At 58.9% G+C, this 27052-nt stretch overlaps 1 protein-coding gene across 1 annotated transcript in view; it reads left to right on the top strand.

Moving 5' to 3' along the window:
• Positions 1 to 15545, top strand: part of LOC127491831 (uncharacterized) — a 36845-nt gene extending 21300 nt beyond the window's left edge. The window contains exons 4-5 of the mRNA XM_089329713.1: positions 8743 to 10009; positions 14392 to 15545. Coding sequence (XP_089185839.1) covers positions 8743 to 9692 — 950 coding nt within the window. The 3' untranslated portion in view covers positions 9693 to 10009; positions 14392 to 15545. The remainder of the gene's footprint in view (positions 1 to 8742; positions 10010 to 14391) is intronic.
• Positions 15546 to 27052: the final 11507 nt, after the last annotated feature.

Raw genomic sequence — 27052 nt, forward strand, 5'->3', positions numbered from 1 at the left:
TGGCGGGCGCGGGCCGCGGGCCGTCAGGTGTGCCGGCTCCCTCTTTGTCCCCGCTCGCCTGCCCGGGCCCGTCCCTCTCCACCCCCACCCTCCCGCAGGCTCCAGGCCTCGCCGGGCTGGTTCCTCTGCTCTCCTGGAGCCCCCAGAGGGGCCTGGCCCTACCAGAGCCGGCACCTCGGACCCCACGCCCTGGGCGCAGCCCCAGCCCGAGCCTTGCGCGGGAATCAGAGCCGGCAAGGGACAGCTACCGCCACCCCCCGGACGGCGTGGTGCAGGCAGTGGGTGGGAGACAGGAGCCCGCGGTTTGCGGCAAAAATCCTGGAAGAGTCCTGGTGCGGACGGCGACCTCGTGAGCTCGGGCCAGCTCCCGGGGCAGTGAGCGGAGGTCGAACGGGCCTGCCTCCCAGGTGGCCTGAGGATTAAGTGCGATCCTGCAGAGAGGGCTTTGTGAGGATAAAGCCTCAGCGAGCACACGCGTGTGTGCACGCGTGTGGGAGGGGCACACGCGTGCGTGTGCACGCGTGTGTGTGCATGCTTCCTGTGACATTAGCACTCTGCCCTGTGCTGAGGACTGGCAGCTGCCAACAGCGGGTCCGTCTCATCCTGCTGGGATGAAAGACTGGTTCAGTGCCCACCCCCCTGGAGCCCTGAGCCCCACAGGCCCGGGACAGAAGGCAGCCGGAATTGGGCGTTCCTGGCCCTCACAGTAACTGCAGGAAAGACAGGCGGCAGGTCCTGGTGCCGCTCTCCCTCGTTTGCAGCCCCACAGGCCTGGACCTCCCAGGCTTCTCCACCTGGGTGTCCTGGGTGCCGCCAGCTCTCCCCCTCCACATCCTGGCTTCTGCCTCTTCCTCCCCCGGCTCCGCCCCTCCAGGTTGCCTCTTGGGCCTCTCTCAGATGGTGCGGGGCTCCGGCCCTCCACTGCTACCCCGCCAGCTGGCTGGCCCACTCTGCAGCCAGCGTGAGATGCGCACTCGATCGTGTCTCTCCTGTTAAAGTTCTCTAGTGCCTCCTGGCCCCAGTGTCCCCAGAACCCCCGACTGGGTCTACCAGGAGGCCTGGGAGCTGGGTGAGCCCACACTCGGGAACCAGGGTGGCCTCTTACTCCGTAGGCCTCCTGTGCCTCAGTTCCCCTCTGTCACGACTGGGCAGTGTTCCGAGTGCTGCACACGATTGCACACCGACCCTACGACACCCCCGTGAAGTGCTAACCACCACCAGGTCTGCCTTACTGCCTGCATAATAAAGTAGAAAGATCCCCCAGCCCAAGCCAGCCTGGAGGAAACGCCTTAGTGCCCGTCAGAAATCCAGAACAGCTTGAGACAGCGGCTATTCCGTGCGTTCTAGCTGTATTTCTGATTCAGTCCCTCTTGCTAACACCTGCCCACTAAACTATAGGCACAAGTCTCTTCCCTTGCCCTCCACCTCCCCTTCCCCCATTTTCTTCCCTGAGTCCTAGCACTTGACACAAAATGAGTTCTTAATGCATATTTAGGAATGAATGAGTGAGAATTTTGGAAGGAGGCTGGGCTGATGGATTAGTCAATGCTCATGCGCCCCCTGGTGGTCAATAAAGGCATTCCAGGCCCTGGCCCAACCTTGGCCAGCGGAGGAGAGAAGACAGCCTGAGGGTGAGGGCAGGTGGGAGCGCTGCTTGGGGCTGAGGCCAGGGCTTACGCCCCCACCCCCCGTGTCTGTGGGGCCTCAGGGGCATCAGCTCCTCCACCAACTCCACTGCCGTCCCTTCTGAGACCCCTGTGTGTGTGTGTGTGCGCGCGCGTACCTGCCGGGTGGCTGGGCTGAGCACCCGGGGGCCAAGCGCCCAGCTGTATCTGCACAGAAAAGACGGCAGCGGCAAGAAGATGTATGCGTGGGCGGGGCCACATGTGGTGGAGCCCATGTGTGTGTCCCCTGCCCGTGTGTGGCTGCCAGGGGGCCCGAGACATCCTGCCGCTGGACATCTGGATCTGAGTGGCCGTGGGCTTCTCTGGGTGTCTGAAATCTGAGGGAACCAATACCCGAGCCCTACGCTGTCTCACACACCTTGTGGCTGGCAGGTGTGGGGCCGCCGGGCTGCGTGTGAGCCTGGGAGGCGAGCCGGGCCCCTCCCGCTCCTTCCACGTGGATGCCTTCCCTGTGCCGGTCCCAGCCGAGCCTCGTTCCGCTTGCTCTAGGGAAGCACGCGCTGAGGCTGCGGGGGTGAGGAGGGGCTGGGCTCGTCCGTGAGCGTCTCAGCGGATTCCGCGGTCCCTCCTCGCCATCCTGAGCCGAGGCAGGCTTACGGAGGAGTCAGGCGCGGCTGAGACTGTGCCGGACAAGGGCTGTAGCTTCACCCAGCCGCAGTTTCTCCATCTGCCAAACATGGACAAGAAGACTGTCTCCCTCCCAGGTGGCTGTGACAAGGAACTTAAACAGGGGCCAGCGCTGTGGCACAGTGGGTTAAAGCCCTGGCCTGCAGTGCTGGCATCCCCTGTGCGCACCAGTTCGAGTCCCGACTGCTCCACCTCCCATCCGGCTCCCTAATGCGCTGGGAAAGCAGCGGAAGACGGCTCCAGTGCCTGGGCCCCTGCATCCATGCGGGAGATGCAGGTGAAACTCTGGGCTCCTGGCTTCAGCCCAGCCATTGCGGCCATTTGGGGAGTGAAGCAGAGGATGGAAGATCTCTCTCCTGTCTCTGTCTCTCCTTCTCTCTAACTATGCCTTTCAAATCAATAAAATAAACCTTAACACACACACACACACACACACACAAATGAAACAAAGTATGAGAAGGCTTGAGCATGGTGACAGGTACACAGGCCTGAAATCCACAAGGGTTCCTGGTATGTTTTTAGCTTCTAGCTGCACTTGGGCACCGCACTTCCTGTCCCCGTGCTCTGTGCCCTTGTCCCACGACCCACAGCAGACCAGGCCCGGCAGCGTTTAGAACGGCCGCAAGCAGTTCCCACGGACCCCTAAGAATACAGCTCCTGGGCTGCACACGGCGCTCGACCCGTGCAGGCACAAACACACGCCAGGTGACCTGGTTTTCCAACGCCCAACAGCTGGTGCGACCAGGCAGATGTATTTCTGGGCCCAAGGGGCCAGATGTTTGCAGCCAGGCGCGCTGGACGCCCCAGCTTCCGGCCTTGGCACATTTGGCCACGTGGGGGAGCCCTCTGTCCCCTTCGGTGGGAGGAGAGGAGGGGACTCCGGCAAGGGGAGGGGCGCAGGGCCTCCTCCAGGAGCCGCGCGAGTTAACTCTTCTGTTGCCAGCTCCCGCCCCTTTTGGCCCAGGCTTCTGGGTAGAGTTGCCGGGGCGGGGAGCTGCAGCAGCAGGGAGAACACTGTTTTGTAGGCGCGGCCGGGCCCCCCTCAGGGTGCCCACCATGTGCTCAGGAAGCAAGGTGCAGGCATGTATGAGCTCCCAGATTGCTGGATGCGCAAGTCCTGGGCAGGCCTCAGCTTGGTTCTGGGGCCCTTGGCTGGCCAGTGCTGAGTACTGGTGCCCCTCAGCCCCTCCCAGCAGTTGCCCCGTGTCTAGACCCCCCTGCTTGTGTCCATGTTAGCCTCATTTCTCTCACAGCTGGGAAACCGAGGCACGGAGGGGCGGGGACTTGCCCAAGGCCACCCAGCTGGTGGGGAGTGGGGCCTCTTTGGGGCCTGGGGATCCAAGGTTGGTGCCCTCCTCCCCAGCCTGCCCACCACAGCCACTCCTGGAGGAGGAGTTCCAGGGAACAGAGGGGCCGGCAGTGAGGACTGAGTGAGCGCAGAGTGGAGCTGAGCCCACGGACGCGCTGAGGCCCGAGGGAGGAGGCACAGTGGCACCGTGGCCATGGATGCGTGGACGGACGTCTCTCAAGAGGGGCCTGTGAGGACCGTGGCAGTGTTAGGTGTCCCCAGGACAGGGGAGGAAGTGGGATGTCCTGAGGGGGACCTGGATGGGGGTGGGAGAAGGGAGGGAGTTTCTAGCTGTCCTGGGGTCGGGGCATCAGATGTGAGGGCCCCAGGAACAGCCTAGGCCAGGCCTCCCGGCTCTGTAGCCCCTCCCCCGCAGGCTCTGCCCCCTCTTAGCAGGCTTTGCAAGGCCCCTGTGCCTTAGGGTTGGACCCCACTTTGCAGACCTGTGTCCCCCCCCCACCCCGCCGCCCCAATTCCCAGGGTTTAACTGGTGCTCACTCTGCTGCAGGGATCCAGATCGCTCCCGCCCCACCCACTCCTGGAAGCACCAGGCCCGGGGGGGGGGGGGTGGCCGCTCTGCCCCTGCAGCCTGGGGAACAGATGGCAGCCCTCTGCCTCCCTGGCCGCTCCCTAAGCCCCAGGGGCCCCTCGGCTCCTCCCCGTGGCCTCCCCCAGCCCCCCCCCCACACTTTGGGAAGCAGTGAGCTGAAAGAGACAACATCTGGGTCTCCCCAGGGCCCCCGCGGCCCAGCTGCCTGCCGGGGCAGCTCAGGGACCAGCCTCCCCTCCCCCACGCTGAGGCAGGGTCCCAAGCCGGCTCCCACCCACCTTCAGGGTTTTTCATGCAAGCAACAGCCTGGGGTCTGGCCTACAATTCCTTCCCAGACCTGCAGTGGTCCCTTAGAGACCTGTGGCACCCCAGTCCTCAGCCCCACAGCAGGCCTCAGCCTGATTCAAAGGTGCTCTCCTCCCCTGAGCCCGGGCAGACAGCCTGACAGTCGGTGGACCAGGGACCCACGCAGCCTCAGAAGGGGCAGAATGCTGTGTCTCAGGGGAGGGGAGGCTTCCTGCTGGTCCCTGTCCCCAGCAGGCCAGTGTCCCCATGCCCCACCCAGACAGATGCCAGGTAGTGCGCACCCCTGGGGGCCTCTGGGTGTGGCTGGGCCAGGTCCTAAGAGAAGGCACAGACATTGGCTGCTTTGCATATGGGGGCCTCCTTTGCATTTCACACCGGGCTGTGGTCTTGTGGTCCCGCTCTGGCCGGCTCAGTTGGCTTCTCAGAATTAGAAAAGTGACACACCTACCGGCTGGGTCGGGACTGAGGGCCAGCAGCAGGGCCACCTGGCTAGATCACGCTGTGCCGGGCACCTTCCACACACGAGCAGCCCCTGGTGGGGTAGGACTGGGGGTCTCCAGCCCGAGGGCTAGCCTGGGAGGCTGGGGGAGGCAGGTGAGGGGCCCCGGCAGGCCCCCGGGGTGTGCAGGCCGAGCTGGGGTCCTTCGGAGCTGGGCTGAGCCAGGAAGCCTCAGCTGGCAGAGCTGCTGACCCCACAGGCCCGTGGGCGGCTGAGGGCCAGGAAAGCACCACGCTAAGGGCCTTCTCCAAGCCTTTCTTTCCCTTTTCAGGCCCAGGTGAAGCTTGCCCTGGGCACACCTTGCTGGTTCCTGGCATCTCCTCCCTCCCATCCCCCATCCCCAACAGCTTCCAGGACCCTGGCAGGATGCCCACCCCTGCCGGGCTAGCTGCAGGCTCTCTGTGGCCTCAGGCCCCTGCAGCCTGGAGCACCCTCTGGGCAGAGGCCTCTGGTCCCCCCTGGGCTGGGCTGGGCTGTGGGCTGCACCTTCCATCTGCCTTCCATCTCCAAGTTCAGGTCTGGTCCCAGCCAGACTCAAGGCTACTGCAGGCAGCTGCAGGGGCAGAGCCTCCCCTCACCGCCCTTCATCAGACCACCACCTGTGGGCTGGGGTGAGCACCCTGAGATTGACCTGGCCCCAAATAGCAGGGGGTGGCCAGCCGTGGTGGTGGGAGGGGTCGGCCAGCAGCTGCTCCCCAGCTCCAGCCATGGGGAAGCAGAGCTGTGTGTTCACAGCCACCCCGCACCTGCACAGCTGGCGGGAGCCGACGCTGAGCCACAGCGTCCAGAACCAGCCACCTCCAGGCACCTGCCGAGTCCCAAGGCCACGGAGAAAATCAAGCAAAAGGCGCACCCGGCACCTTTGCCACCACCAGAATCTTGGCACCCTGAGCAGGTCGCAGCCCCCTGGTGCCATCTGAGGCCTGGAGCTGGAGCGGCCACATGCAGTGAGCAGCCCTCCTCTTGGTCAAGACCGTGGGATTCACGTGATGGCTGGGCTCCACAGAGGAGCAGCGGGGGCTCAGGCCTCGCAGGGCCGGCCGCACAGTGGTTGCACAGGGTCCCCGTGGGAGGGGGCTTGCCCTGCTCTGCCTCCATGCTGCCCAGGGCACACTGAGCCCACCTCCAGTGTTCACTGCTGCCTGGACACAGGAGTGGGGTAGAAAGGGCAAGGAGTGTTCTGGAAACAGACTTGGGCATCGTCAAGGCAAAGCTGGTGTCAGCCCACGGTGCATGGCCCTGAAGTGGCACCTGGCTGCCATGCAATGCTGCCTCATCATTGCTGACAACAATTACTGACCACCACCACGTCCCGGCTCTGCGGGGGGCAGCCCCTGTCCCAGCCCCTGTCTCCATAGAACACCCAGGCAACAGAACAAGGCCCACCAGGACAGACATTAAAGAAGGGAGACTTGCCGGCACCGTGGCTCACCAGGCTAATCCTCTGCCTGCAGTGCCAGCACCCTGGGTTCTAGTTCCGGTTGGGGTGCAGGATTCTGTCCTGGTTGCTCCTCTTCCAGTCCAGCTCTCTGCTGTGGCCCGGGAAGGCAGTGGAGGATGGCCCAGGTCCTTGGGCCCTGCACCCCATGGGAGACCAGGAGGCGGCACCTGGCTCCTAGCTTCGGATTGGCGCAGCACGCCGGTTGTAGCAGCCATTTGGGGGGTGAACCAACAGAAGGCAGACCTGTCTCTCTCTCTCTCTCTGTCTCTCTCTCTCTTACTAACTCTGCCTGTTAAAAAAAAAAGGAGAGACTTAATCCTACATCAAACAGGACACATGGAGGAAGTGAGCTCCCCGCCACTGGAAGCAACCAACTCAACGAATGCAACAGAAGAGATTTTGCTTGGGTTGACTGAGATGGCTGCCAAGCTCTGTCCTCATGCTGCAGCTTGGCCATCTCAGCAGTGCCTGGACTGTGGAGTGTCTCACACCTGTCACTGTCCACTTCCCCCACTCCCTTCTTCAGACTCCTTGGAGACTCCTCCCCAGGATGGAAAGTCTTTCTTTTTTTTAAAAATAAATATTTACTTATTCATTTGAAAGAGTTACAGAGAGAGAGAGAAAGATCTTCCATCTGCTGGTTCCCTCCCCAGATGACCACAGTGGCCAGCACTGGGCCAGGCGGAAGCCAGGAGCTTTATCCGGGTCTCCCACGTGGGTGCAGGGGCCTGAGCACTTGAGCCATCTTCCACTGCTTTCCCAGGCCACCGGTAGGGAGCGGGATTGGAAAGCGGAGCAGCCAGGACCTGAACTGGCGCCCACATGGGATGCTGGCACTACAGGTGGTAGCTTTACCCGCTACGCCACAGTGGAGCCCAGTCTTACTGCAGGACAGTCCCCGATCCACTGCTGCCCTCAGTGCCCTGGGCAAGGCTGGCCATCGGCCCTAGCGACAGGATCCCTCGCTGCAGCCCTCAGGAGCCCCACAACAGTGGCTCTCCCATCGGGGGCATGGGTCTTGCCCGGTCCCCGGTTGCTCTGGGCGGGAGGTGACTTCCCCAGAGTCTGGCAGTAAAGGGTAGTGGCTCGGGGGAGGCAGTCCGGGGTGAGTGGACCTGACTCAGGGACCAGGGACACAGGGGAGTCACAGGGAAGCAGGAGGGGAGGGGAGAGGACACCCGGAGCCTGGCAGTTTCCTCCCCCGCAGCCTGGTGGGGGCGGCGCTGGCACGCAAAGCCTCCTGGACCAAGATTATCTTACAGATGCAGCCTCCAATTATACTCCCTGAAATGAGACCAATTAGGCACTGGGCGAGCACCCGGCCTCCTAAAATCCCCACTTAGAACACAGCCCGCGGGAACCGCCATCTCAGCCACTCTGCGGGCGAGTGCCCACGGAGGTCCCCGCCCCGCGGCAGGCCTGGGACCAGAGATGGGCCGCAGGTCCAGGCAGAAGGCTCCTCCACTTCCCATCCCCGGCGTCCCCACCATGAGTCACCCTGTTATCCCTCCGCGGCCAAATATAGCTCCCAAGGCCCGCAGAAGCCAGGGTCCCGTATTGTGCCTGTGGGTCTAGGAGGGGTGGGGGCTTCGCAGCCTACCCTTGGCCCCTCCCTGGAAGGCCCAGGGGCTCTGCCTGAACCTCTGATCTCAAAGGGGAAGTTGGGGACAGGGCCTGGCTGAGCAGTGACCACTTCCTCTTGGGGAACCTGGGATCCACTCCAGGGGACAAAGAGCAGGCTGGTGGGGGGGGGGGGCTGCGGCTGGCTTTATCCACAAGGTGAGGCCGAGATCCTGTTGGGGTCACTGGATCATGGATCACCCAGGGTGTGTCTGGCCATCTCCAGCGGCCCCCTGGGTCCCGCCCACCCAGGCCCTCGGAGCCACCACATAAGGAAATGTTTGTCTTCAGCTGCCCGGCACAGCCTCTGGGCAGTGGCTCCCTCCCTCCAGTCCTGCTGTCCCCGCCCAGGCCACCTCCCCACAGGCTGGGGCTGGGGCGGTTGGACCCAGCAGGCACCGCCCTGAGGCCGGGTGCAGGGAAGGCTGCGTGGTCCTCCCACTGTGCTGCCCGCGGGGACACCCTGCCCGGCTGTGCCAGAGCCCCAGGGAAGCCTCCCCCACCCTGCTCCCCTTCAAAGCAAACTGCTCTGGGCCGGGGCGTCACTGGTGGGGACAGCAGGCTTGGTGGCGTTGACACCTGAGAGTGTGCACAGCCAAGGAGGCTGCGCCGCCCCTGGGGGACCTCACCCGGAGGAAATCCCACCCATCTCGGGGTTCTGCTGAGGCACTGGCCCAGCACCCTTGGAGGGGCAGCATCTCCCGCCCTGCTGCCTGCTGGCGGCAGAAGTCAGGTTCCCACGGCTGCCTTCCCCCTGGAGTTTTCCACTAAGTCAGGCCCAGAAGCGCTCGGCGAGCGCGGGGACTGTGCCGGAAGTGAGTGGGCAGGCACGGGGTGGGCGCTGCTGGCGCTGGGAGGCCGCAGGAGGTGGCACTCTCCAGGTTCCTGCGGGTTGTCCTGGGGGGCCAGCGGGCTCCTCTGCCCCAGCCTGGCGGGTTGTCCTCGGGGGGGCCAGCGGGCTCCTCTGCCCCAGCCTGGCGGGTTGTCCTGGGGGGGCCAGCGGGCTCCTCTGCCCCAGCCTGGCCTCGAGCAGGAAGCAGAGCTGGCCTTGGCGCCTGCACTGCAGGAAAGGGCCCTCGAGGGTGACATCACCCAGGTCCCGGCTTCAGGGACAGCGCGGAAGCTGCCAAGGGGCCCTCAGCTCCTGGCGGGGGCACCGTCCCTACCGACACCAGGGGGCAGGCTGGGCTTCCTGGGGCGCCGACCTTTGGCCCTACCGGCGGATTAAAGCCACAGCCAAGCCGCGGCCAAACCCGCCCCATGCCCGGGTGACCCCGCAACCACAGCAGGACCCGGTCCCCCGGGCCCTCCTCCCGGGATGGGCCCCCCAGGAGCTGGGAGGGTGGCTGACGCCAGTCCTAGGAGATGGGGGGGCTGTGCCCAAGGCGGTCACCGCCTTCACACACAGGAGGGGTCAAGCTACCCGATCCCCTCCCCCCGCCACCACCACTTTAAACCAAGACGCTCAGGGCGCTCCCCGCGCCGCAGGGCCCAGTTCTGAGCGTCAGGAACCGTGTCCAGAGCTGCTCATCCGGGCCCCACAGATCGGGGACCGGAATCCAGAATGTTCTCCCCCAGAGCGGCGCCCCCTGGGGAGCGCTGGGGGTCTGCCCTAAGGTCACCGTGGGGACAGGCCAGGGGCCCTGCAGGAGTCGCTGGCGCAACGCCCCCAGCCTCGCCCAGGGAGGGGCCGGAGTTGGGGACCCTCGGAAAGCCACAGGCGGGACAGTGCCAAGGCCGGGAGACCCGGGGGCCACCCCTCCTCCTCTTCACCGCCCCTCCGCTGCCACCCGCTCCTCGCAGAAGCCACCTAACGTCCCACCGCAGCGCGGCCCTGGGCTTCCCGGGGAGCCTGTCCCGGCCTCGCAGCGGGCCAGGCCTCTGCGTCCCGACGCCCCCTATCCGCCGGCCCAGCCGGGAGCCCCAACACTAGGTGAGGGGTCCCGCAAAGCGGCAGGACGGCGCAGGGGGGCGGGCGGGGCTGTGCTTCGCGTGGAAACTCGGCGAGAGTGCACGCACCCCCAGCAGCACGGACTGCGGGGCGGGGCTGCGCGCACAAGCGGGCTCACGCACGCCCGGATCCGTGTACACAGCCACAGTGCGGACATCCTCGGGCCCCAACACGTCCTCGAGGTCGTCCACGCAGGGATGAGTGGAAACCAGGAGCTCGTGAGGCCCGGGCGGCGCGGACGCGGCGATGCACACGCGGAAAGGCGCACGCCCCAGGGTTGCACACGCGAGGCCCCGCGGGAGGCGGTGGGGACGCCCCTCTGACCCCCGTACGTGGCCGCCGCCGCGGCCTCTGGGCGCCATCTTCGGCCCGCGGGCAGCGGAAGGACGGAAGGACTCGCAGCACGCGCAGCGCCCGAGCTCGGGCCTTTGTTGTCGCGGCTTCCGGGCGTCCATCACGCGGAGGCCGCGCACGCCGGGGCCAGGCGAGGGCCCGAGCGCGAAATGGCGGGCGGGGGGCGGGGCGAGCGGGAGCCGCGCCCACTCTGCGCTCGCGGCGGGGCGCGCCGCCCGCCCCCTGGCGCAGGCGCACGCGTGGCGCGCGTTCCCGCGTTCCCCCCGACGCGCGCCGGGACACAAAGGGCTGGAGGGAAAGCACGGAGCGCGGCCGCGGCCTACGGACCGGGTCGTCCTCGTGTGCGGCCCGGAGCGGACTCTCAGGGCCGGAGCCGGGCTCGCCGGAGCCGCGCGCTCGGACGCGGGGCGGCACAGCGCTCCTCCCCGCCCCTCGCCCGCCCTCAACGGCCGCGGCGGCCGGGCGGGCCCGGTGGGGCGAGGCGGGCGCGCGGGCCGCAGGGCGCAGGCGCGGACGAGGCGCCTCCATTTTCCCTCGCGCCCCGTAATGGCGGGGCGGGCGCGGTGGCCGCTGAGGAGGGAGCCCGCCTCCGGGAAAGCCGGAGGCGCTCGTTGCCGAGTGCTCCCTGGGCGCGGGAGCGGCGGGCCGCCACGTTCCGGACAGGGCCCCACTTTTTAGGACGCGATTCTGAGTTTTTCATGGGGGAAGGAACAGATTAATTCCGTGATTTACAGCTACTGCAGACTGGGACTGCGGGTTTGGGAGAGGCAAAGAGAAAGAAGTCCAAGTTCTCCCTGAAAGAGGCAAAGATCAGTAAAACGGTCTCCCAAAAGTTTTTAGCAAAAAAAAAAAGTTGTTGGTAGCAAGGTTGAAGTGACGACAGCGGACGCTGCTTACTTAGCCCTGCTGTGTTTGTCTCCGTCGACGGTGCAGCTGGAGAAACCGAGGCACAGCCGCCGAGGCCCGGAAGTGGCCAGGGGGCCTGGAGTGGAGGGCCAGTGAGGCTCGCTGGGCGCCCAGGACGGGCTGGGGCCGGAGGGCTGGAGGGCCGGGGGTCCGCTCGGCCCCTGACAGGCCGGCGGGGAGGCGGTCCGGACGCACTTGGTTCTAGAATGTTCGCAGCTAGTGACGGGGTGGAGGGAGCTCTGTCGGCGCTGGGCACGGGAGGAAGAGCCTTGGGCCTTTCTCCCCGTGGGTGTCGCGGCGCTGTCTGCAGCGAGCGCGCTCTCCGATCGAGGTTGGCTTTCTTTACTTTCCCAGACTCAGGGAAGGGTATTTCCACAGGTCCGGAGAGGGTCAGTGTTAGGTAGGGCGGCCCCGGCAGGGTCAGTCTTCCCATTGACTCTGCGAGCAGCTGAAATTTGAGGTCACTGAGCCTTGCCCAAATTGACCAGCGAATAGGGAACAGAAATCCTTCATCCAAGTTGAGGTTTTAGACTTAAAACCTCAGACTCCAAGTCCTCTGCTTTTTTTTAAAAAAATGTCTTGAAAGATTTGCTAATTAAAAGGCAGAGACCTTCCGTCGACTGGTTCGGTCCCCAGAATTCCACACCACCGGGGCCAGTGCAGGTGGGAGCCGGGAGCCCGGAGCCCCATCTTGCTCTCCTGTGTGGTTTGCAGAGGCCCAAGTGCTTGGGTCAGCACCTCTGCCTTTTCAAGTCCTTTGGCAGGAAGCTGGAATCGGAGCTGAGCAGCCAGGACTGGAACCACACTCCAGTGTGGGAGCCTGGCACCAGCAGGTGTGTAACCCGCTGCACCACAAACTGGGCTTCCTTTAAAAAAATTTTTTTTAATCAAGGAACCAGTGTTTAGCAGCTAGGATACCTGCAGCCCAAATCAGAGTGCCTGAGTTCGGGACCCAATCCCACCCTGACTCCAGTCTTGACTGCTCACTCCAGCTGCCTGCTAACGCAGACCCCGGGAGGCCCCAGGGATGGGCAAGTAGGTGGGTCCCTGGCAGCATGTGAGAGAGAGGACTGAGCTCTGTCTCCAGGCTTCCTGCTGGCCCAGCCTCAGCTGGTGGCGCATTTAGGAAGCAAACCAGAAAGCTGGCTGGCGCTCCTGTTCTCTGTGTGCGTCTCTCCCCCGTCTGTGTCTACTTTCAACTGTTAAGGTGAAGACTCCAACAGCCAGCAGCGCTGATCCTGGTGGGAATTCTCTTGCTTCCAAGTAGAATAAACCACCTACGCGGATTAATCATAGCTTCGTTAGTGTGAGGAAACCCTGTGTGTGTTTGTTTGTTTGTTTCTTTTTTTTTTTTAAATTTTAGAAGTGGAAACCGCAGGCCATGGCCCTGGAATATGACTTCAGTCTTGCACACAGAGGTGCCCTGTCTTCTTTCCTCTCCTCAGTGAATCACACATTCCTGACAAACATCTTGAAGTGTTCCTACGAAATCCAGAAAGTTCCAGCAACTGGGAAAAGCTTCCTAGATAATTACTTTTTCTTACATTTTGTAAAAGCAAGTACTTCACACTTACTAGCTTCTGGCTTTGCCAGGTGACTCACATCCTGACTCTGTCCATCTGGAAAAAGTGGATTGGGCAAGAATGTGTCCTGGCAGGGCTTAGGCAGATAACAGGAGATAATATTTATAAAAGTGCCTAGGCTGGCGCCGCGGCTCACTAGGCTAATCCTCCGCCTTGCGGCGCTGGCACACCGAGTTCTAGTCCCGGTCGGGGCGCCGGATTCTGTCCCGGTTGCCCCTCTTCCAGGCCAGCTCTCTGCTGTGGCCAGGGAGTGCAGTGGAGGAACAGAGCAGGGTCCACTGGTTGGTTGCTGTGTAGAAAACATTAATGGGGCAGGTACCGTAGTGCAGCGGGTTACCTCCGCCTGTGATGCCAGCATCCCTGTGAGTCCCAGCTGCTCCGCTTCTGGTCCAGCTCCCTGCTAATGTGCCTGGGAAAGCAGTGGAAGATGGCTCACGTGGGAGACCTGGAGCTCCAGGCTCTGGCTTCTGCCTGGCCCAGAAGGTGTGCACCAGTGGACGGAAGGTGTCCTGTCTGTCCTTGCCTCTCTCTAACTCTGCCAGTGACTGGGGCCCGAAGGAAGGGGCTTTGTGTCAGCTGCCACCCTGAGAGGGCAGAACCCCTCTTGAAGTAGCGGTGTCTGTCAGCCACCTCTCTCGGGATCTGAAAGGATGCATCGACCTTGGTGTTGCTGCCAGGAGCAGAGCTCTGCCCTCATGGGGCACGGTGGTTAGCCGGAGAGGCTGAGTCCAGGGTGCTGGGAGCAGGTGATACACAGGGAGACTGGCCCTAACTTGCAAGCCATGCAGGCTTCCTGGAGGCAGTGATGCGTCAAGTGAGCCCAGCAGTTTCAAGGGGAACGAGAGAGCACATCAACCTGGAGGAACTGGACAAGTCCAGAAGGACTGGGCCTGGGCGGGTAGAGTCAAACTCGCCCCTTCCCCCTCTCCCCACTCACTCTGCCTTTCAAATAAATACATTTTTTAAAAGATATAATTATTTATTTGAAAGTTACAGAGAGGCAGGGGCAGAGAGATCCTCCATCCGCTGGTTCACTCCCCAAATGGCTGCAACTGCCAGAGCTGGGCCAGCCCAGAGCCAGGAGCTTCTCCAGGTCTCCCACGCGGGTGCAGGGGCCCAAGGACCTGGGCCATCTCCCACTGCTGTCCCAGGCCGTAGCAGAGAGCTGCATCGGAAGTAGAGCAGCAGGGACTTGAACCAGTGCCCGTATGGGATCCCGGCACTGCAGGCAGCAGCTTTACCTGCTACGCCACAGCACCAGCCCCATAAGTCAATTGTGGGGAAATTAGGCACAGGAGGCAATTCAAAGATGGTGCCCAAAGGAAGTAAGGTGGGCGGTATCCAAAGTTGTCTACCAGCGAAGCTGACTGCCTGTGCAGCATCAGGGGAGGTGACAACTGATGACGAGTGTGCAGACGTGTGGCTGGTCCTGTAGAAAATCACCCTGCAAAATGACCTTTTAAGTAACTGGTTGGTCCTCATGCCCTGCCCCAGTAATCCTGTGGTCTTGTGCTTTAACAGGTCTTGCTACACGTGAAATAAACGGAGTTCTTGCTTGCTCGACTTGACTCCCCGCTGCGTCTGACTGTCTCCGGGATCGGGAGGCTGGGGAACGGGCGAGCGGCGCACTTACCTTTCTTCGGACCCAGTCCACCCTCGTTTGGGTGGACTAAGACCCTGCAATCAATTTTTTAAAAAAAACTTTTTAAAAAAGTGGTTAACTCAAAAAGTATACAAGTCAATGGTCTTAATATATTCATAAGTAGAACAACTGTTACCGCTAACTCCAGGGGTTTTCATCACCCAAGAGAAACCCCATCCATACTGAAGAGCAGTCAGTGCTCACCTGCCCAGTCCTCCAGCCCTGGGCCCTCCTCCACTTTCTGTCCTGTGGAGTTGCCCTTTCTGGCCGTTTCATGTAAACAGAGTCATACACAACGTAGTGCTTTGTCTGGCTGTTTCACTCTGGAGTTCGGTGTTACAGCTGTGTTGGGAGGTAATTTTGTGGCTCAGTAATGTCCCACCGTAAGCATATGTCTGAGAAGACTCATGACATGGTGACATGTGGTGCAGCGGAGAAGTCGCCGCTTGGGACACTCTCATCCCACGTGGGGGTGCCTGGTTCATGTCCCAGATCCCTCACTTTGATCCAGCTTCCTGCTAGTGTGCACCCTGGGAGGCAGCAGTGATGGGTAAGGTCCCTGGGTCCCGGCCCTCCGTACTGGAGACCTGGATAGCGTTCCGGCTCCTGGTTTTGGCTTGACTCTGCTCTAGCTGTTATGGGCATTTCTCTCTCTTTGTCTCTCTGCCTTTCAAGCCAATTTTAAAAAAGACTCTTGGAGGGCTGGCACTGTGGTGTAGCAGGTAAAACTGCCACCTGCAATGCCGGCACCCCATATGGGCACCAGTTCGAGTCCCAGCTACTCCACTTCCAATCCAGCTCTCTGCTATGGCCTAGGAAAGCAGTAGAAGATGGCCCAAGTCCTTGGGCCCCTGCACCCACGTGGGAGACCTGGAAGAAGCTCCTGGCTTTGGATCAGCCCAGCTCCAGCCATCACAGCCATCCAGGGAGTGAACCAGTGGATGGAAGACCTCACTCTCTCTGCCTCTGTCTCTGCCTCTCTGTAACTCTGCCTTTCAAATTAATAAATCTTTTCTTTTAAAGACTCTTGAAATGAAAGTGTTCACATCTGTGTCCTGAATAATAAGTGATTTGTGCTGAGCTTTGGTCTGAGAAGCACTGGGCTGGGGCTGGAGCGCTGGGCTGCCTGGGCACTGCCCTTGCTGGCTGGTGACCTGGACAAATCACTTGTGCTTCATTTCCCCCAGTAAGTGGGAATAATAATATACACACAGGAGGCCTTCGTAGGAGTGAAAACTGGAAGAAGTGGTTAGACCCAGGCACTGACATACCATCTTCACAAAAGACAGTAAATTTGTGGAGATGTGATAAGGGTTTGGGATTCTAGGAACCGTAAGTTGTGGGAAGGTATATGGAGGAAGCTAAACAGAAGAAGTTATTGAGTAACTTTAAGGATTTATTTATTTACATGAGAGGCAGGGTTACAAGACAGAGAGGTCTTCCATCTGCTGGTTCATTCCCCAAATGGCCTCAATGGCTGGAGCTGGACTTATCTGAACCCAGGGGCCAGAAGCTTATTCTGGGTCTCCCACAGAGGTTCAGGGGCCCAAGCACTTGGGCCATCTGCTGCTGCTTTCCCAGGCCATCAGCAGGGAGTGGGATCGGAAGTGGAATAGCAGACCAACGAACCAACGCCCATTACTGGATGCTGGTGCTGCAGGCGGATACTTAACCTACTAAGCCACAGCGTCCGCCCCTTGAGTAACGTTTATGCAGACGTCCTGGTGCTGTCTCTGGTGATCCGTTATGTTCCTGTCCCAGTAACAGGTGGCGGGTGGGCCCCTTCACAAAGGGAAATTTGTGCCCTGTTTTCAGGCAGCTGGGGGAGAGCCGAAAGCTTTTCTTGGGTCTACTTCTTAGTTTCCTTCAGCTCAAGATGATCTTTGTGCCAAAGTCTTATTACATGTGAGGAGGCAGATTCAGATCTCTGTAACTCTTGTAACATCCAGGAATTAAATGAGTTACTGCAATTAAGATGCTGAGAAAAGAGCCTGGTACGAATTTCCAGTTGTTGCTATGGGAAAAGGCTGGCGGATGCTGACTCTACTGGCTGCCTAGTGAGCACAGTGCCCTTTGTTCCGGATTCTTCCAAGTGGCTCCATGAGGGGTGCTGCTTTATGAAACTGGAACCTACATTGCCAAACCAAGGTGAGTCCCTTTCCCTTGCACAACAGAAGGCCAAACCTGAAGCCAAGGGCTTTTGCAGGGAGAAAGATTATCACGGGGCAGCCAAGCAAGGGGTCATGGGCAGTGTTCAAAACTCTGCCCCCGGGATGAGCGTTGTGGCACACTGGGTCAGCCCTCCTGGGACACCTGTTTCCCACACCGAGTTTCACTTCCACTGCACTCCAGCTTCCTACGGATGTGCCTGGGAGGCAGTAGATGATGGCTTCAGTGCTTAGGCCCGTACCACCCACGTGAGACCCAGATGCAGTTCCTGGCTCCTGGTTTCAGCCTGGCCCAACCCTGGCTGTTGTGTGCATTTGAAAAGTCAACAGCAGATGAACGATTCTTTCCGTCTCTCCCTTTCTCTCTGCTGCTGTATCTTTCAAATCAAAAAAAAAAAAAAAAAAAAAAAGTTCTCAGAGGGCACGGAAGTTTTTAAAATGTTTATTTATTTTCATCTGCTTGAAAGATGGAGTGACAGGAAGAGATCTTCCATCTGCTGGCTCACTGCCCAAACGCCTGCAGGAGCCAGAGCTGAGACAGGCTGAAGCCCGGAGCCCTGAGTTCCATCTGGGTCTCCCACGTGGGTGGCAGGGGCCCAAGCACTTGGGCCGTCTTCCATTGCTTTCCCAGGTGCATCAGCCCGGAACTGGAGCGGAATTGGAGCAACTGGGATGTGAACTGGGGCTCCAGTATGGGATGCCGGCGTTATGAATGGCAGTCCAACTGCTGCGCCATGATGCCCTCCCCTAAGGGAAGTTTTGTGTGGTCAGGCTGTGGCCACATCATCAGGACAGTCCTGAGTGGCTAAGCCTGGGGCAGGGCATGTGTGAATGGGTAGGAGCAGCCCAGTCAGCATCATCATCTCCAGACTCCTCCCTTCCTAGAGCTGTCCGGCTCTTGTGTTTCCACTCATTCTCCGGCTTTTGGTTCCATGGCTGGGGAGCAACTTTGGTTCCCAGGGTGTCAAGAGGAGACCTGATGCAGGGGCACCAGTGGGTTTCACTTGTGGGTGCATCCCAGTAAGAGGGTAGAAGGCAGTGGAGCCTACGCCTTTCTTAGGCAGATCCTCCATCTGCTGGCCTACCCTCCCAATGGCCGCAACTGCTGGAGCTGGGCCAGACCAAAGCCAGGAACCAGAAGCTTCTTCCAGATCTCCCACGTGGGTGCAGGGGCCCAAGCACTTGGGCCATCTTCTGCTGTTTTCCCAGGCACATTAGCAGGGAGCTGCATTGGGAGTGGAGGAGCTGGGAGCTGAACCGGCTCCCATAGGGGATGCCGGTGCTGCAGACGGCAATTATCCTACTGTGCCGCAGCGTCAGCCCCAGGGCTGTGTGTTTTTGCAGGCTCTTAATTTTACCATGAGTGACAACGGACCGAGAGACTGACTCTGCACGTGTACTTTTAGGATCATCTACCTCCAAAACAGCTTTAATGTTTTAAAAATTTAATGAATTTTTCAACCTAAAAGAACGTGCTTCTCCATGTACCTCCAACATTTATTTCCATTTTTCAATTTAAAAAAAATTTATTTATTTATTTGAAAGGCAGAGTTATGGTGGGGGGGAGGTCTTCCATCCACTGGTTCACTCCCCAAATGGGCTCAATGGCCAGAGCTGGGCCAACCCGAAGCCAGGAGCCAGGAGCTTCTTCCAGGTCTCCCACATGGGTGCAGGGGCCCAAGGACTTGGGCCATCTTCTACTGCTTTTCCAGGCCACACCACAGAGCTGGATTGGAAATGAGGCAGCCGGGTCTTGATCAGCACCCATGTGGGCTGCTGGCAATGCAGGCGGTGGCTTTAACTGCTATGCCACAGCATCAGCCCCCATTTTTCATTCTTGACACAGGCTTTTTGTTCCACAGCTGGCTGGGGGAGGCACACCCGAGTGCAGGTCTTGCAAGGACCTGGGGGAACTGGTTTTAGGGCAGGTTGAGAACTGTGTGCCTGCCTAGGTGGCGGAGGGCTGGGGAGGGAGGAGGGCTGATGATCCCCCCGGGAACCACTTCAGGGGCCAGGTCTGGGAAGCAGTGCCCACCCGGGAGGGCCTGCACGTGCAGCACGGTGAGTGGGCCCCAGACCCTGCCCGTCTTACCTGTGATGACAAGAGCGTCCATCAGAATAAGAGGTCGGGTGGTCCAGCTCCTACTAACCTACCAGAAACTGCCTGGCAGCCACATTTAAAACCTTTTATTGGGGCAGGTGCTGTGGGCTAAGCCTCTCTGCCTGTGGTGCCAGCATCCATATGGCCTGTGGTTCGTGTGCTGGCTGCTCCTCTTCTGATCCAGCTCTCTGCTGTGGCCTGGGAAAGCAGTGGACAACGGCCCAAGTCACTGGGCTCCTGCACCAGTGTGGAAGACCTGGAGGAAGCTCCTGGCTCCTGGCTTTGGATCAGCACAGCTCTGGCCATTGCGACCGTTTGGGGGAGTGAACCAGTGGATGGAAGACCTCTCTCTCTCTGCCTCTCCTTCTCTCTGTGTAACTATGATTTTCTTTTTTTCTTTCTCTCTCTCTTTCTTTCTTTCTTTCTTTCTTTCTTTCTTTCTTTCTTTCTTTCTTTCTTTCTTTCTTTCTTTCTTTCTTTCTTTCTTTCCTTTTTTAATTTGACAGGTAGAGTTATAGACAGAGAGAAAGGTCTTCCTTCTGCTACCCCTCAAATGGCCGCCACGGCCAGCGCTGCACCAATCCGCAGCCAGGAGCCAGGTGCTTCTACTGGTCTCCCATGCAGGTGCAGGGGCCCAAGCACTTGGGCCATCCTCCACTGCCTTCCCGGGCCACAGCAGAGAGCCGGACTGGAAGAAGAGAAACCGGGACCAGAACCCGGCGCCCATATGGGATGCCGGCGCCGCAGGTGGAGGATTAACCAAGTGAGCCATGGTGCCGGCCCTGAGGGTTGACTTTCAATAGATCGCCGTGAGGGAGCTGCTTTGCTACCTGCGAAACTCCAACCCAGAAGCAGGTCATCCATGAACGGTTTACTGCCAGGTTCCCCACAAACAGGCAGTGTTGAGAGGGCGGCCCCCTTTCCAGCCACGCCCCATTTCCCCAGACAAAGGGCTCTCTGCACCGGACCCAAGTCCAAACACACGGGTTGGGGGGGGCATTGGGGACTGCAGGGGACCGGCTATCCAAGGCCAACTGAGGCTCCTTCAGGGCTGCCACCTCGTTCTGCCTGGGCAGGATTCTGACTTAGAGGCGTTCTGACTTTCAATTAAATAAATAAATCTTAAAAAAAATCCACTCCCCAAATGCCTGCAGCAGCCAGGGTTTAGCTAGGCTGAAACCAGGAGCCCAGAACCCAGCCGAGGCCTTCGATATACATGGCAGGGACCCAAGCGGTTTTGTTGTTTTGTATTTCAAAGGTCTACTTATTTATGTGAAAGGCAGAGTTACAGAGAGAGGGGACACACACACACACACACACACACACAGAGAGAATCTTCCATTCGCTAGTTCACTCCCCAAATGGCCAAAGCCAGGAGCCTAGAACTCTGTTCTGGTCTGCCCCCCGGGTGGCAGGGCCCAAACACCGTGGCCATCCTCCACTGCTTTCCCAGGTGCATTAGCAGGGAGCTGGATCAGAAGTCGAGCAGCCAGGACTCTAATACAGGCTCACGTGGGATGCAGGCACTGCAGGCCGTGGCCTAACCCACTATGCCACAATGCTGCCCCCACTCCCCCCACCCCCGGTCCGAGCATCTGCTGCCTCCCAGGTGCACCTTAACAGGACGCTGAATCTGAAGCCAGGACTCCCGCTCAGGCACTGATACTGGGTGTGGACGTCTCAGCCACCCTGTGCTCCAGGGAGGATCAGGTGCTGGGATGACAAAGGTATCGGTAATTGTTTGCCATGGATATTGTTACTATGGTTGTGGCTTTCAGGCTGAGGGAAGATTGCAGAGGGAGGAGTGCGATTAAAGGACAGACGTCAGGTGATTAGAGTGGATATGGTAAAGTCCGATCCAGAGCTGCATCAGGAAAAAATCTTTAATCTTTCTCTTGAACCTCCAACTTCTCACAGGGCCTAAACCTTTAAGAGAGCTGAAGCCATGATGAGGGCCGTGGACAGCCAGCCCTTATTCTGGCTCATTCCAATGGGCAGCCTCGTCCTGTCGCCCAAGGCAGATTGCTGCAGGCCCAGCCCCATGCACTGGCCCGGGGCCTGCAGAGCCCCTCCCATCAGGTGGAGCCCCCAGCCCTGTGCAGGAGCCCCCAGCCCTGAACAGCTTCCTGAGGGCAGGAGCCCATGCAGCTGGCCCCGCCCCACCGCCCCTGCCCAGGGCTCTGCATGTGCCTTCAGGTGCCATCCAGTCCTCTGCAGCCTTTCACACAGATGCGGCGCTGGGACCCAGAATCACCCTCCTCCTGGTCAAACCTGCCAGGACATCCTGGACTGCGTGAACTTGAGGTGGGGTGGCCGTGTGGATCACTGTCTGTGCTAGTGTCTCTCCTTGGTTTGCTAATGTGAACTGTTTGGGTAAATTGTTCTAGAAATAATTCCAAACCTGCAGGAATGTTACAAGAATATGCGTAGTGTAAGAACACCTCTAGGGACTGGTGTGGCACAGTGGGTAAAGCCGCTGCCTGCAGCGCTGGCATCCCATAGGAGCACCGGTTTGTGTCGTGGCTCATCCACTTCTGAGCCTGCTCCCCGCTAACGGCATGGAAAAGCAGCAGAAAATAGCCCTGTCTGGGCTCCTGCTACTCTTATGGGAAACCTGGACGAAGCTCCTGGCTCCCGGCTTCGGCCTAGCTCAGCCCTGGCTGTTGTGGCCATCTGGGGAGACAACCAGTAGATGGAAAATATATATCTCTCTCTCTGTCTCTCCCTTTTCTCTGCAACTCAACTTACAAATAATTAAATAAATTAAAAAAAAAAAAGTCTGGGGCCAGTGCTGTGGCATACTGGGTAAAGCTGCTGCCTGCCATGCCACCATCCCATATGGGCGCCGGTTCGTGTCCCAGCTGCTCCTCTTTCAATCCAGCTCTCTGCTGTGGCCTAGGAAAGCAGTAGAAGATGGCCCAAGTCCTTGGGCCCCTGCACCCATATGGGAGACCTGGAAGAAGCTCCTGGCTCCTGGCTTTGGATCAGCTCAGCTCTGGCCTTGCAGTCACTTGGGGAGTGAACCAGCAGATGGAAGACCTCTCCCTGTCTCTCCCTCTCTCTGTAACTCTAACAGGATTAAAAAAAATCAGCTTCAGAAAATTCGACTTTGAAATAAAGCTTGAGCCTGTGGAGCCTACAGCCCAGTTCTGTCAGTCCCCCGAGATGTCCTGGACATCACCTCGCGGTGCGGTGGTTTGCTGTGAAGTGCAGGATCCCGGCTGGGTCCGATCCCGAGGGTGGAAGTGGGACTGCTCAGAATTGTGCTGAAGCAAGAAGGAAAGCCAATGTGGCGAAAGGTTGAACACTGTAAACATCCGGGTGACCGGCAAATGAGGGTCTAGGTTACTACTTTTCCCACTCGTGTGTGTTTCACACTTTCTTTGTAACACAAAGTGAAAAGCAAACCAGATAAGCCATGCTGGGTCCACAGGGGTAAAATGGCACTGCCTGGGCGAAGGGGCCAACCTGGGGCTCTCCGTTTTGGGGTTCACACTCCAGGCTCCTGCGCAGATAGCAGAGGGCAGAGGGGGAGCTCTCGCCAGGGCCCTGGGACGCTTGCCAGCTTCCAGAGGCTCGGGCAGGGTCTCCCCGGAATGAAATGGACCGGGGCAGCTGCAGATGGGAGAACCGGGGAGCCCCAGCTGGTCCTCCCGGTCCTCCGGGCCTGGGCTGCCCGACCTGATTTTCTTTTGTCACCTGAGAGCCTGGAGGCATCGGGCGGAGCGTCCAACCGACCGTGCAGACGGCAGACGGCCTCCAAGCAGGGCAAAGTGTGGGCAGCAGCCTGACCTGCCAGTTCCCAGCGGCCTCTGTCCCCTGCCCTCCTCCCACCCCGACTCTTGGGTTATTAAAGATTTATTTGTTCAAAAGGCCGAGTGACAGAGCTGGGGCTCAAGAACCAGCACTCTGACAGTTACATCACAGGCGCCGCCGCGCCCACGGCTCACGCTCACCACTGCAGAGGAAAATGCAGGTCCAGGGACTCTGCCAAGAAATCCCTTCTTTTGCAGCCAGTGCTGTGGCATAGCAGGTAAAGCCGCTGCCTGCGGCGCAGGCATCCCATAGGGGTGCCAGTTCAAGTCCCAGCTGCTCCACTTCCCATCCAGTTCCCTGCTGATGCTCCTGGGGGAAGATGGACCAAGCCCTTGGGCCCCTGCACCCATGTGGGAGACCCGGAAAAAGCTCCTGGCTCAGCCATTTGGAGAGCAAACCAAACCAGTGGATGGAAGATCTCTCTTGCTCTCTCTCTGTATCTCTACCTTTCAAGTAAGTTGAGAGAGAGAGAGAGAGAGAGAAATCCCTTCTTTGTTCCCTGTTCAGCTGTCTTCTCCTGATGAAGGAGCCTGGGTGAATTCAGGACGGGAAACATGGACGTGGCTGTTTCACGCAGCTTTCCCTGAGCATCAGCATTTGCTGTTGTGCACGTGGGTGTCACTCCCCAGGAGGGCAGGAGGCTCCTGGGACCTTGTCACCCACGGGAGCCCAGGCATTTTCTTACCACACCGTGTTGTGGAAGACAGCTTGAACCTCATCGCGACTTCAAATCCAAGTAGCCGTCAGCTCTGAGACTGGACCTGGCGTCTTGGCACCTGTATCAGGAATCACCTCGGGGCGGGCGCTGGGCACGGCAGTTAAGCCTCACAGGGGCACCAGCATCCCGCGTCAGAGTGCCTGGGTCTCGGTCCCAGCTCTGCTCTTGTTTTTTGTTTGTTTGTTTGTTTGTTTGTTTGTTTTGTTTTGTTTTGTTTTTTAATAGAGAGAGACAGAGAGAAAGGTCTTCCTTTGCCGTTGGTTCATCTTCCAATGGCCGCCACGGCTGGCGCACCGCGCTGATCCCATGGCAGGAGCCAGGTGCTTTTCCTGGTCTCCCATGGGGTGCAGGGCCCAAGCACCTGGGCCATCCTCCACTGCACTCCCTGGCCACAGCAGAGAGCTGGCCTGGAAGAGGGGCAACCGGGACAGAATCCGGCGCCCCAACCGGGACTAGAACCCGGTGTGCCGGCGCCGCAGGCGGAGGATTAACCCACTGAGCTGCGCCGCTGGCCCCAGCTCTGCTCTTGATCCAGCCCACGGCTAATGCACATCCTGGGAGGCCACAGGTGGTGGCTCAAGAACTTGGGCCCCTGCCACCACGTGGGAGCCCAAACTGAGATCCAGATTCCTGGTTTCAGCCTGGCCTGGCCCAGCCCTGCCTGCTGTGGGCGTTTGGGGAGTGAACCAGGGGATCGCATATCTCTCTGTCTCTTTGCCTTTCAAAATAAAATGAAAATAAATGTTAAAAGTTTTTTTTTATTTCAACTTAATTATGCAGCACACAGCAAGCGTGTTTTGCATGATTGGTTTCCTTGGTAATCCTGGGTGCTTCTGCTCTACTCCTTGACAAACATCACTTGAGAAGTCCCCATGGGTATCGCAAGCAGCAGCCCTGCTCAGACTGCCTCCTGCCCCCTCCCCTCTGGTGTCCCGCCTGCTCCAGTCCCCAGTGGGTCAGCTGCCAGGGGGCTCGCGCTGCCCTCTGCTGGGGTTGGCCCACGCCGCACCTGCTGGCTTTGGCTCAGGGCCTGAGAGCCCTGGGTTGTTCTGCCTGTGACAGGACATAACGAGAGGTGACTTTGAAGGACTGGCTACGTGATAGGGCAGATAAGTGACATCAATGCATGGCAAGAATGTGTCAACAGTTCTGTGGCCCAGTTCGAGCGCCAAGCAGTTCACGTGAGACTTGGGAGTGAATGCCCCAGCGTGGATGGAGTCCCGGGAAGGTCTGGAATGACAGTCCAGCTCGGAGGAACCGCAGGGTAAGGAGCGTGTTTAAGCTGGTTGAGGGCAGCACCGCGGCGTCGTGGGTTAGGCTGCTGCTTGCAGTGCCGGCATCCATGTGAGCACCGTTTCCAGTCCCGGCTGCTCCACTTGTGATCCAGCTCCCTGCCAATGAGCCTGGGAAAGCAGCAGAGGATGGTCCAGCTCCTTGGGCCCCTGCACCCACGTGGGAGACCCAGATGGAGTTCCAGGCTCCTGGCTTTCGCCTGGCCCAGCCCGAACAATTGTGGCCATTTGGGGAGTGAATCAGCAGATAGAAGATTCTCTCTCTCTCTCTCTCTCTCTCTCCCACACACACACCTCTAACTCTGCCTTTCAAATAAATAATACATTTTTATTTATTTTTAAAGATTTATTTCTTTATTTGAAAGGTAGAGTTACAGAGAGAGAGGTAGTGCCAGAGAGAGAGAGAGAGAGAGAGGTCTTCCATCCACTGGTTCACTCCCCAAATCGCCACAATGGTCAGAGCTGGGCTGATCCAAAGCCAGGAGCCAGGAGCTTATCCCCGGTCTCCCATGTGGGTGCAGGGCCCAAGGACTTGGGCCATCTTCTACTGCTTTCCCAGGTCATAGCAGAGAGCTGGAACGAAAGAGGAGTTCTGGAACTCGAACTGGTGCCCATAAGGGATGCTGGCACTGCAGGTGGCGGCTTTACCTGCTACATCACAGCGCCAGCCCCCATATATCTTTTTTAGAAAGGCTCCAAAGAAATATACAACTTGAGGCTGAATGGGAATTGAGAGAAACAGAATCAGCTGGGTGTCTGGCCAGTAAGACCAGAGGTGAAGGGGCTGGTGCAGAAGGAACTCCTGGCTTCAACCTGGCCCAGCCCTGGACGCTGTGGCCATTTGGAGAGTGAATCAGTGGATGGAAGACCTCTCTCTCTCTCTCTCTGCCTCTGCCTCTTTTTCTCTGTAACTCTGCCTGTCAAATAAATAAATAAATTTGGGGCTGGAGCTGTGGCATAGTGGGTAAAGCTGCTGCCTACAGTGCTGGCATCCCATATGAGCACTGGTTCAAGTCCCAGCTGCTCCACTTCCGATCCAGCTCTCTGCTATGGCCTGGGAAAGCAGCAGAAGATGGCCCAAGTGCTTGGGCTCCTGCACCCATGTGGGAGTCCCAGAAGAAGCTCCTGGCTCCTAGCTTCGGATTGGCCCAGCTCCGGCAGTTGTGGCCAATTAGAGAGTAAACCAGTGGATGGAAGACCTCTCTCTCTCTCTCTCTCTCTCTCTCTCTCTGCCTCTCTTTTTCTCTCTGTGTAACTCTGACTTTCAAATAAGTAAATAAATCTTTTTTTATTTAAAGATTTTATTTATTTATTTGACAGGTAGAGTTACAGAGGGTGAGAAAGAGACAGAGAGAAAGGTTTTCCTTCCATTGGTTCACTCCCCAAATGGCCATAATGGCCGGAACTGTGCCAATCCAAAACCAGGAGCCAGGTGCTTCTTCCCGGTCTCCCATGCGGGTGCAGGGCCCAAGCACTTGGGCCATCCTCCACTGACCTTCTGGGCCACAGCAGAGAGCTGGATTGGAAGAAGAGCAACCAGGACTAGAACCGGCACCCATATGGGATGCCGGCGCTGCAGACAGAGGATTAACCTAGTGCGCCACAGCGCTGATTAAAAAAAGAATTATGCGATTGAGTAGACTGTGGTGCAAGTAGAAAGCGACCTCTATCGGATCAAGCAGCGTTGCAGAAGGAAAACCAAAGGACACATCCGGCAGGACTTCCGACAGACTGCGTTGGCGGGGGGCTTTCACAGACTACCAGGCGTCTGGACTCTGAGCTGTGCTGGACAGCAGCGTCTCAGGCACTGCGGGTGGGCTCGCAGGGAGTGCAGCTGTTGTACGGCCTTTTTCTCTTTGTGCATTTCAACTTGGGGGAATCATTCCAGCTGTGAAAATGCTTCAGGGGGCAGGTGTTGGCCTGGCGGATGAGATGCTCATGTCCCAGATGCAAATGCCTGGCTTCCATGCCGGCTTCTGCGCCTGGTTCCAGCTTCTTGCTAATGTGGGCCCCGTGATGGCTCATGGTCCCTGCTGCTCACGTCAGGGACCTGGGCTGAGTTCCCTGCCCCTCGCTGGAGCCTGGCCCAGGCCTGGCCACTGTGGGCATTTGGGAAGTGAACCATTTGGGAAGTGTCTCTGAAACACCAAGCATACAAAGAGTCCCCCAAACTTTACACTTTCCAAGTAAGAATAATTTTAGAATATTAATGTGTCATAGAATCAGTTTTGAAGGGGGAAGAAGGGAATATCATTAAATTCCTAGAAATGTATCTGTGAACCATATTGAATCTATTAAAAGCTAATTAAAAATTAAAACACTGAAAAAGAATTAATTTTGAGCTACTTGGACCACAGTTTGAATCCTTGGATCTTCATGTAAGGCTTCCAATACGGGGAAGAATCTGGAAACTCGGGCTTCTGCCTGTGCCTGACACAGGGTGGG

Source organism: Oryctolagus cuniculus, chromosome 3 (genome assembly GCF_051225735.1).
Source record: "Oryctolagus cuniculus isolate XC-2025 breed Fujian yellow rabbit chromosome 3, ASM5122573v1, whole genome shotgun sequence".
Classification (NCBI taxonomy): Eukaryota; Metazoa; Chordata; class Mammalia; order Lagomorpha; family Leporidae; genus Oryctolagus; species Oryctolagus cuniculus.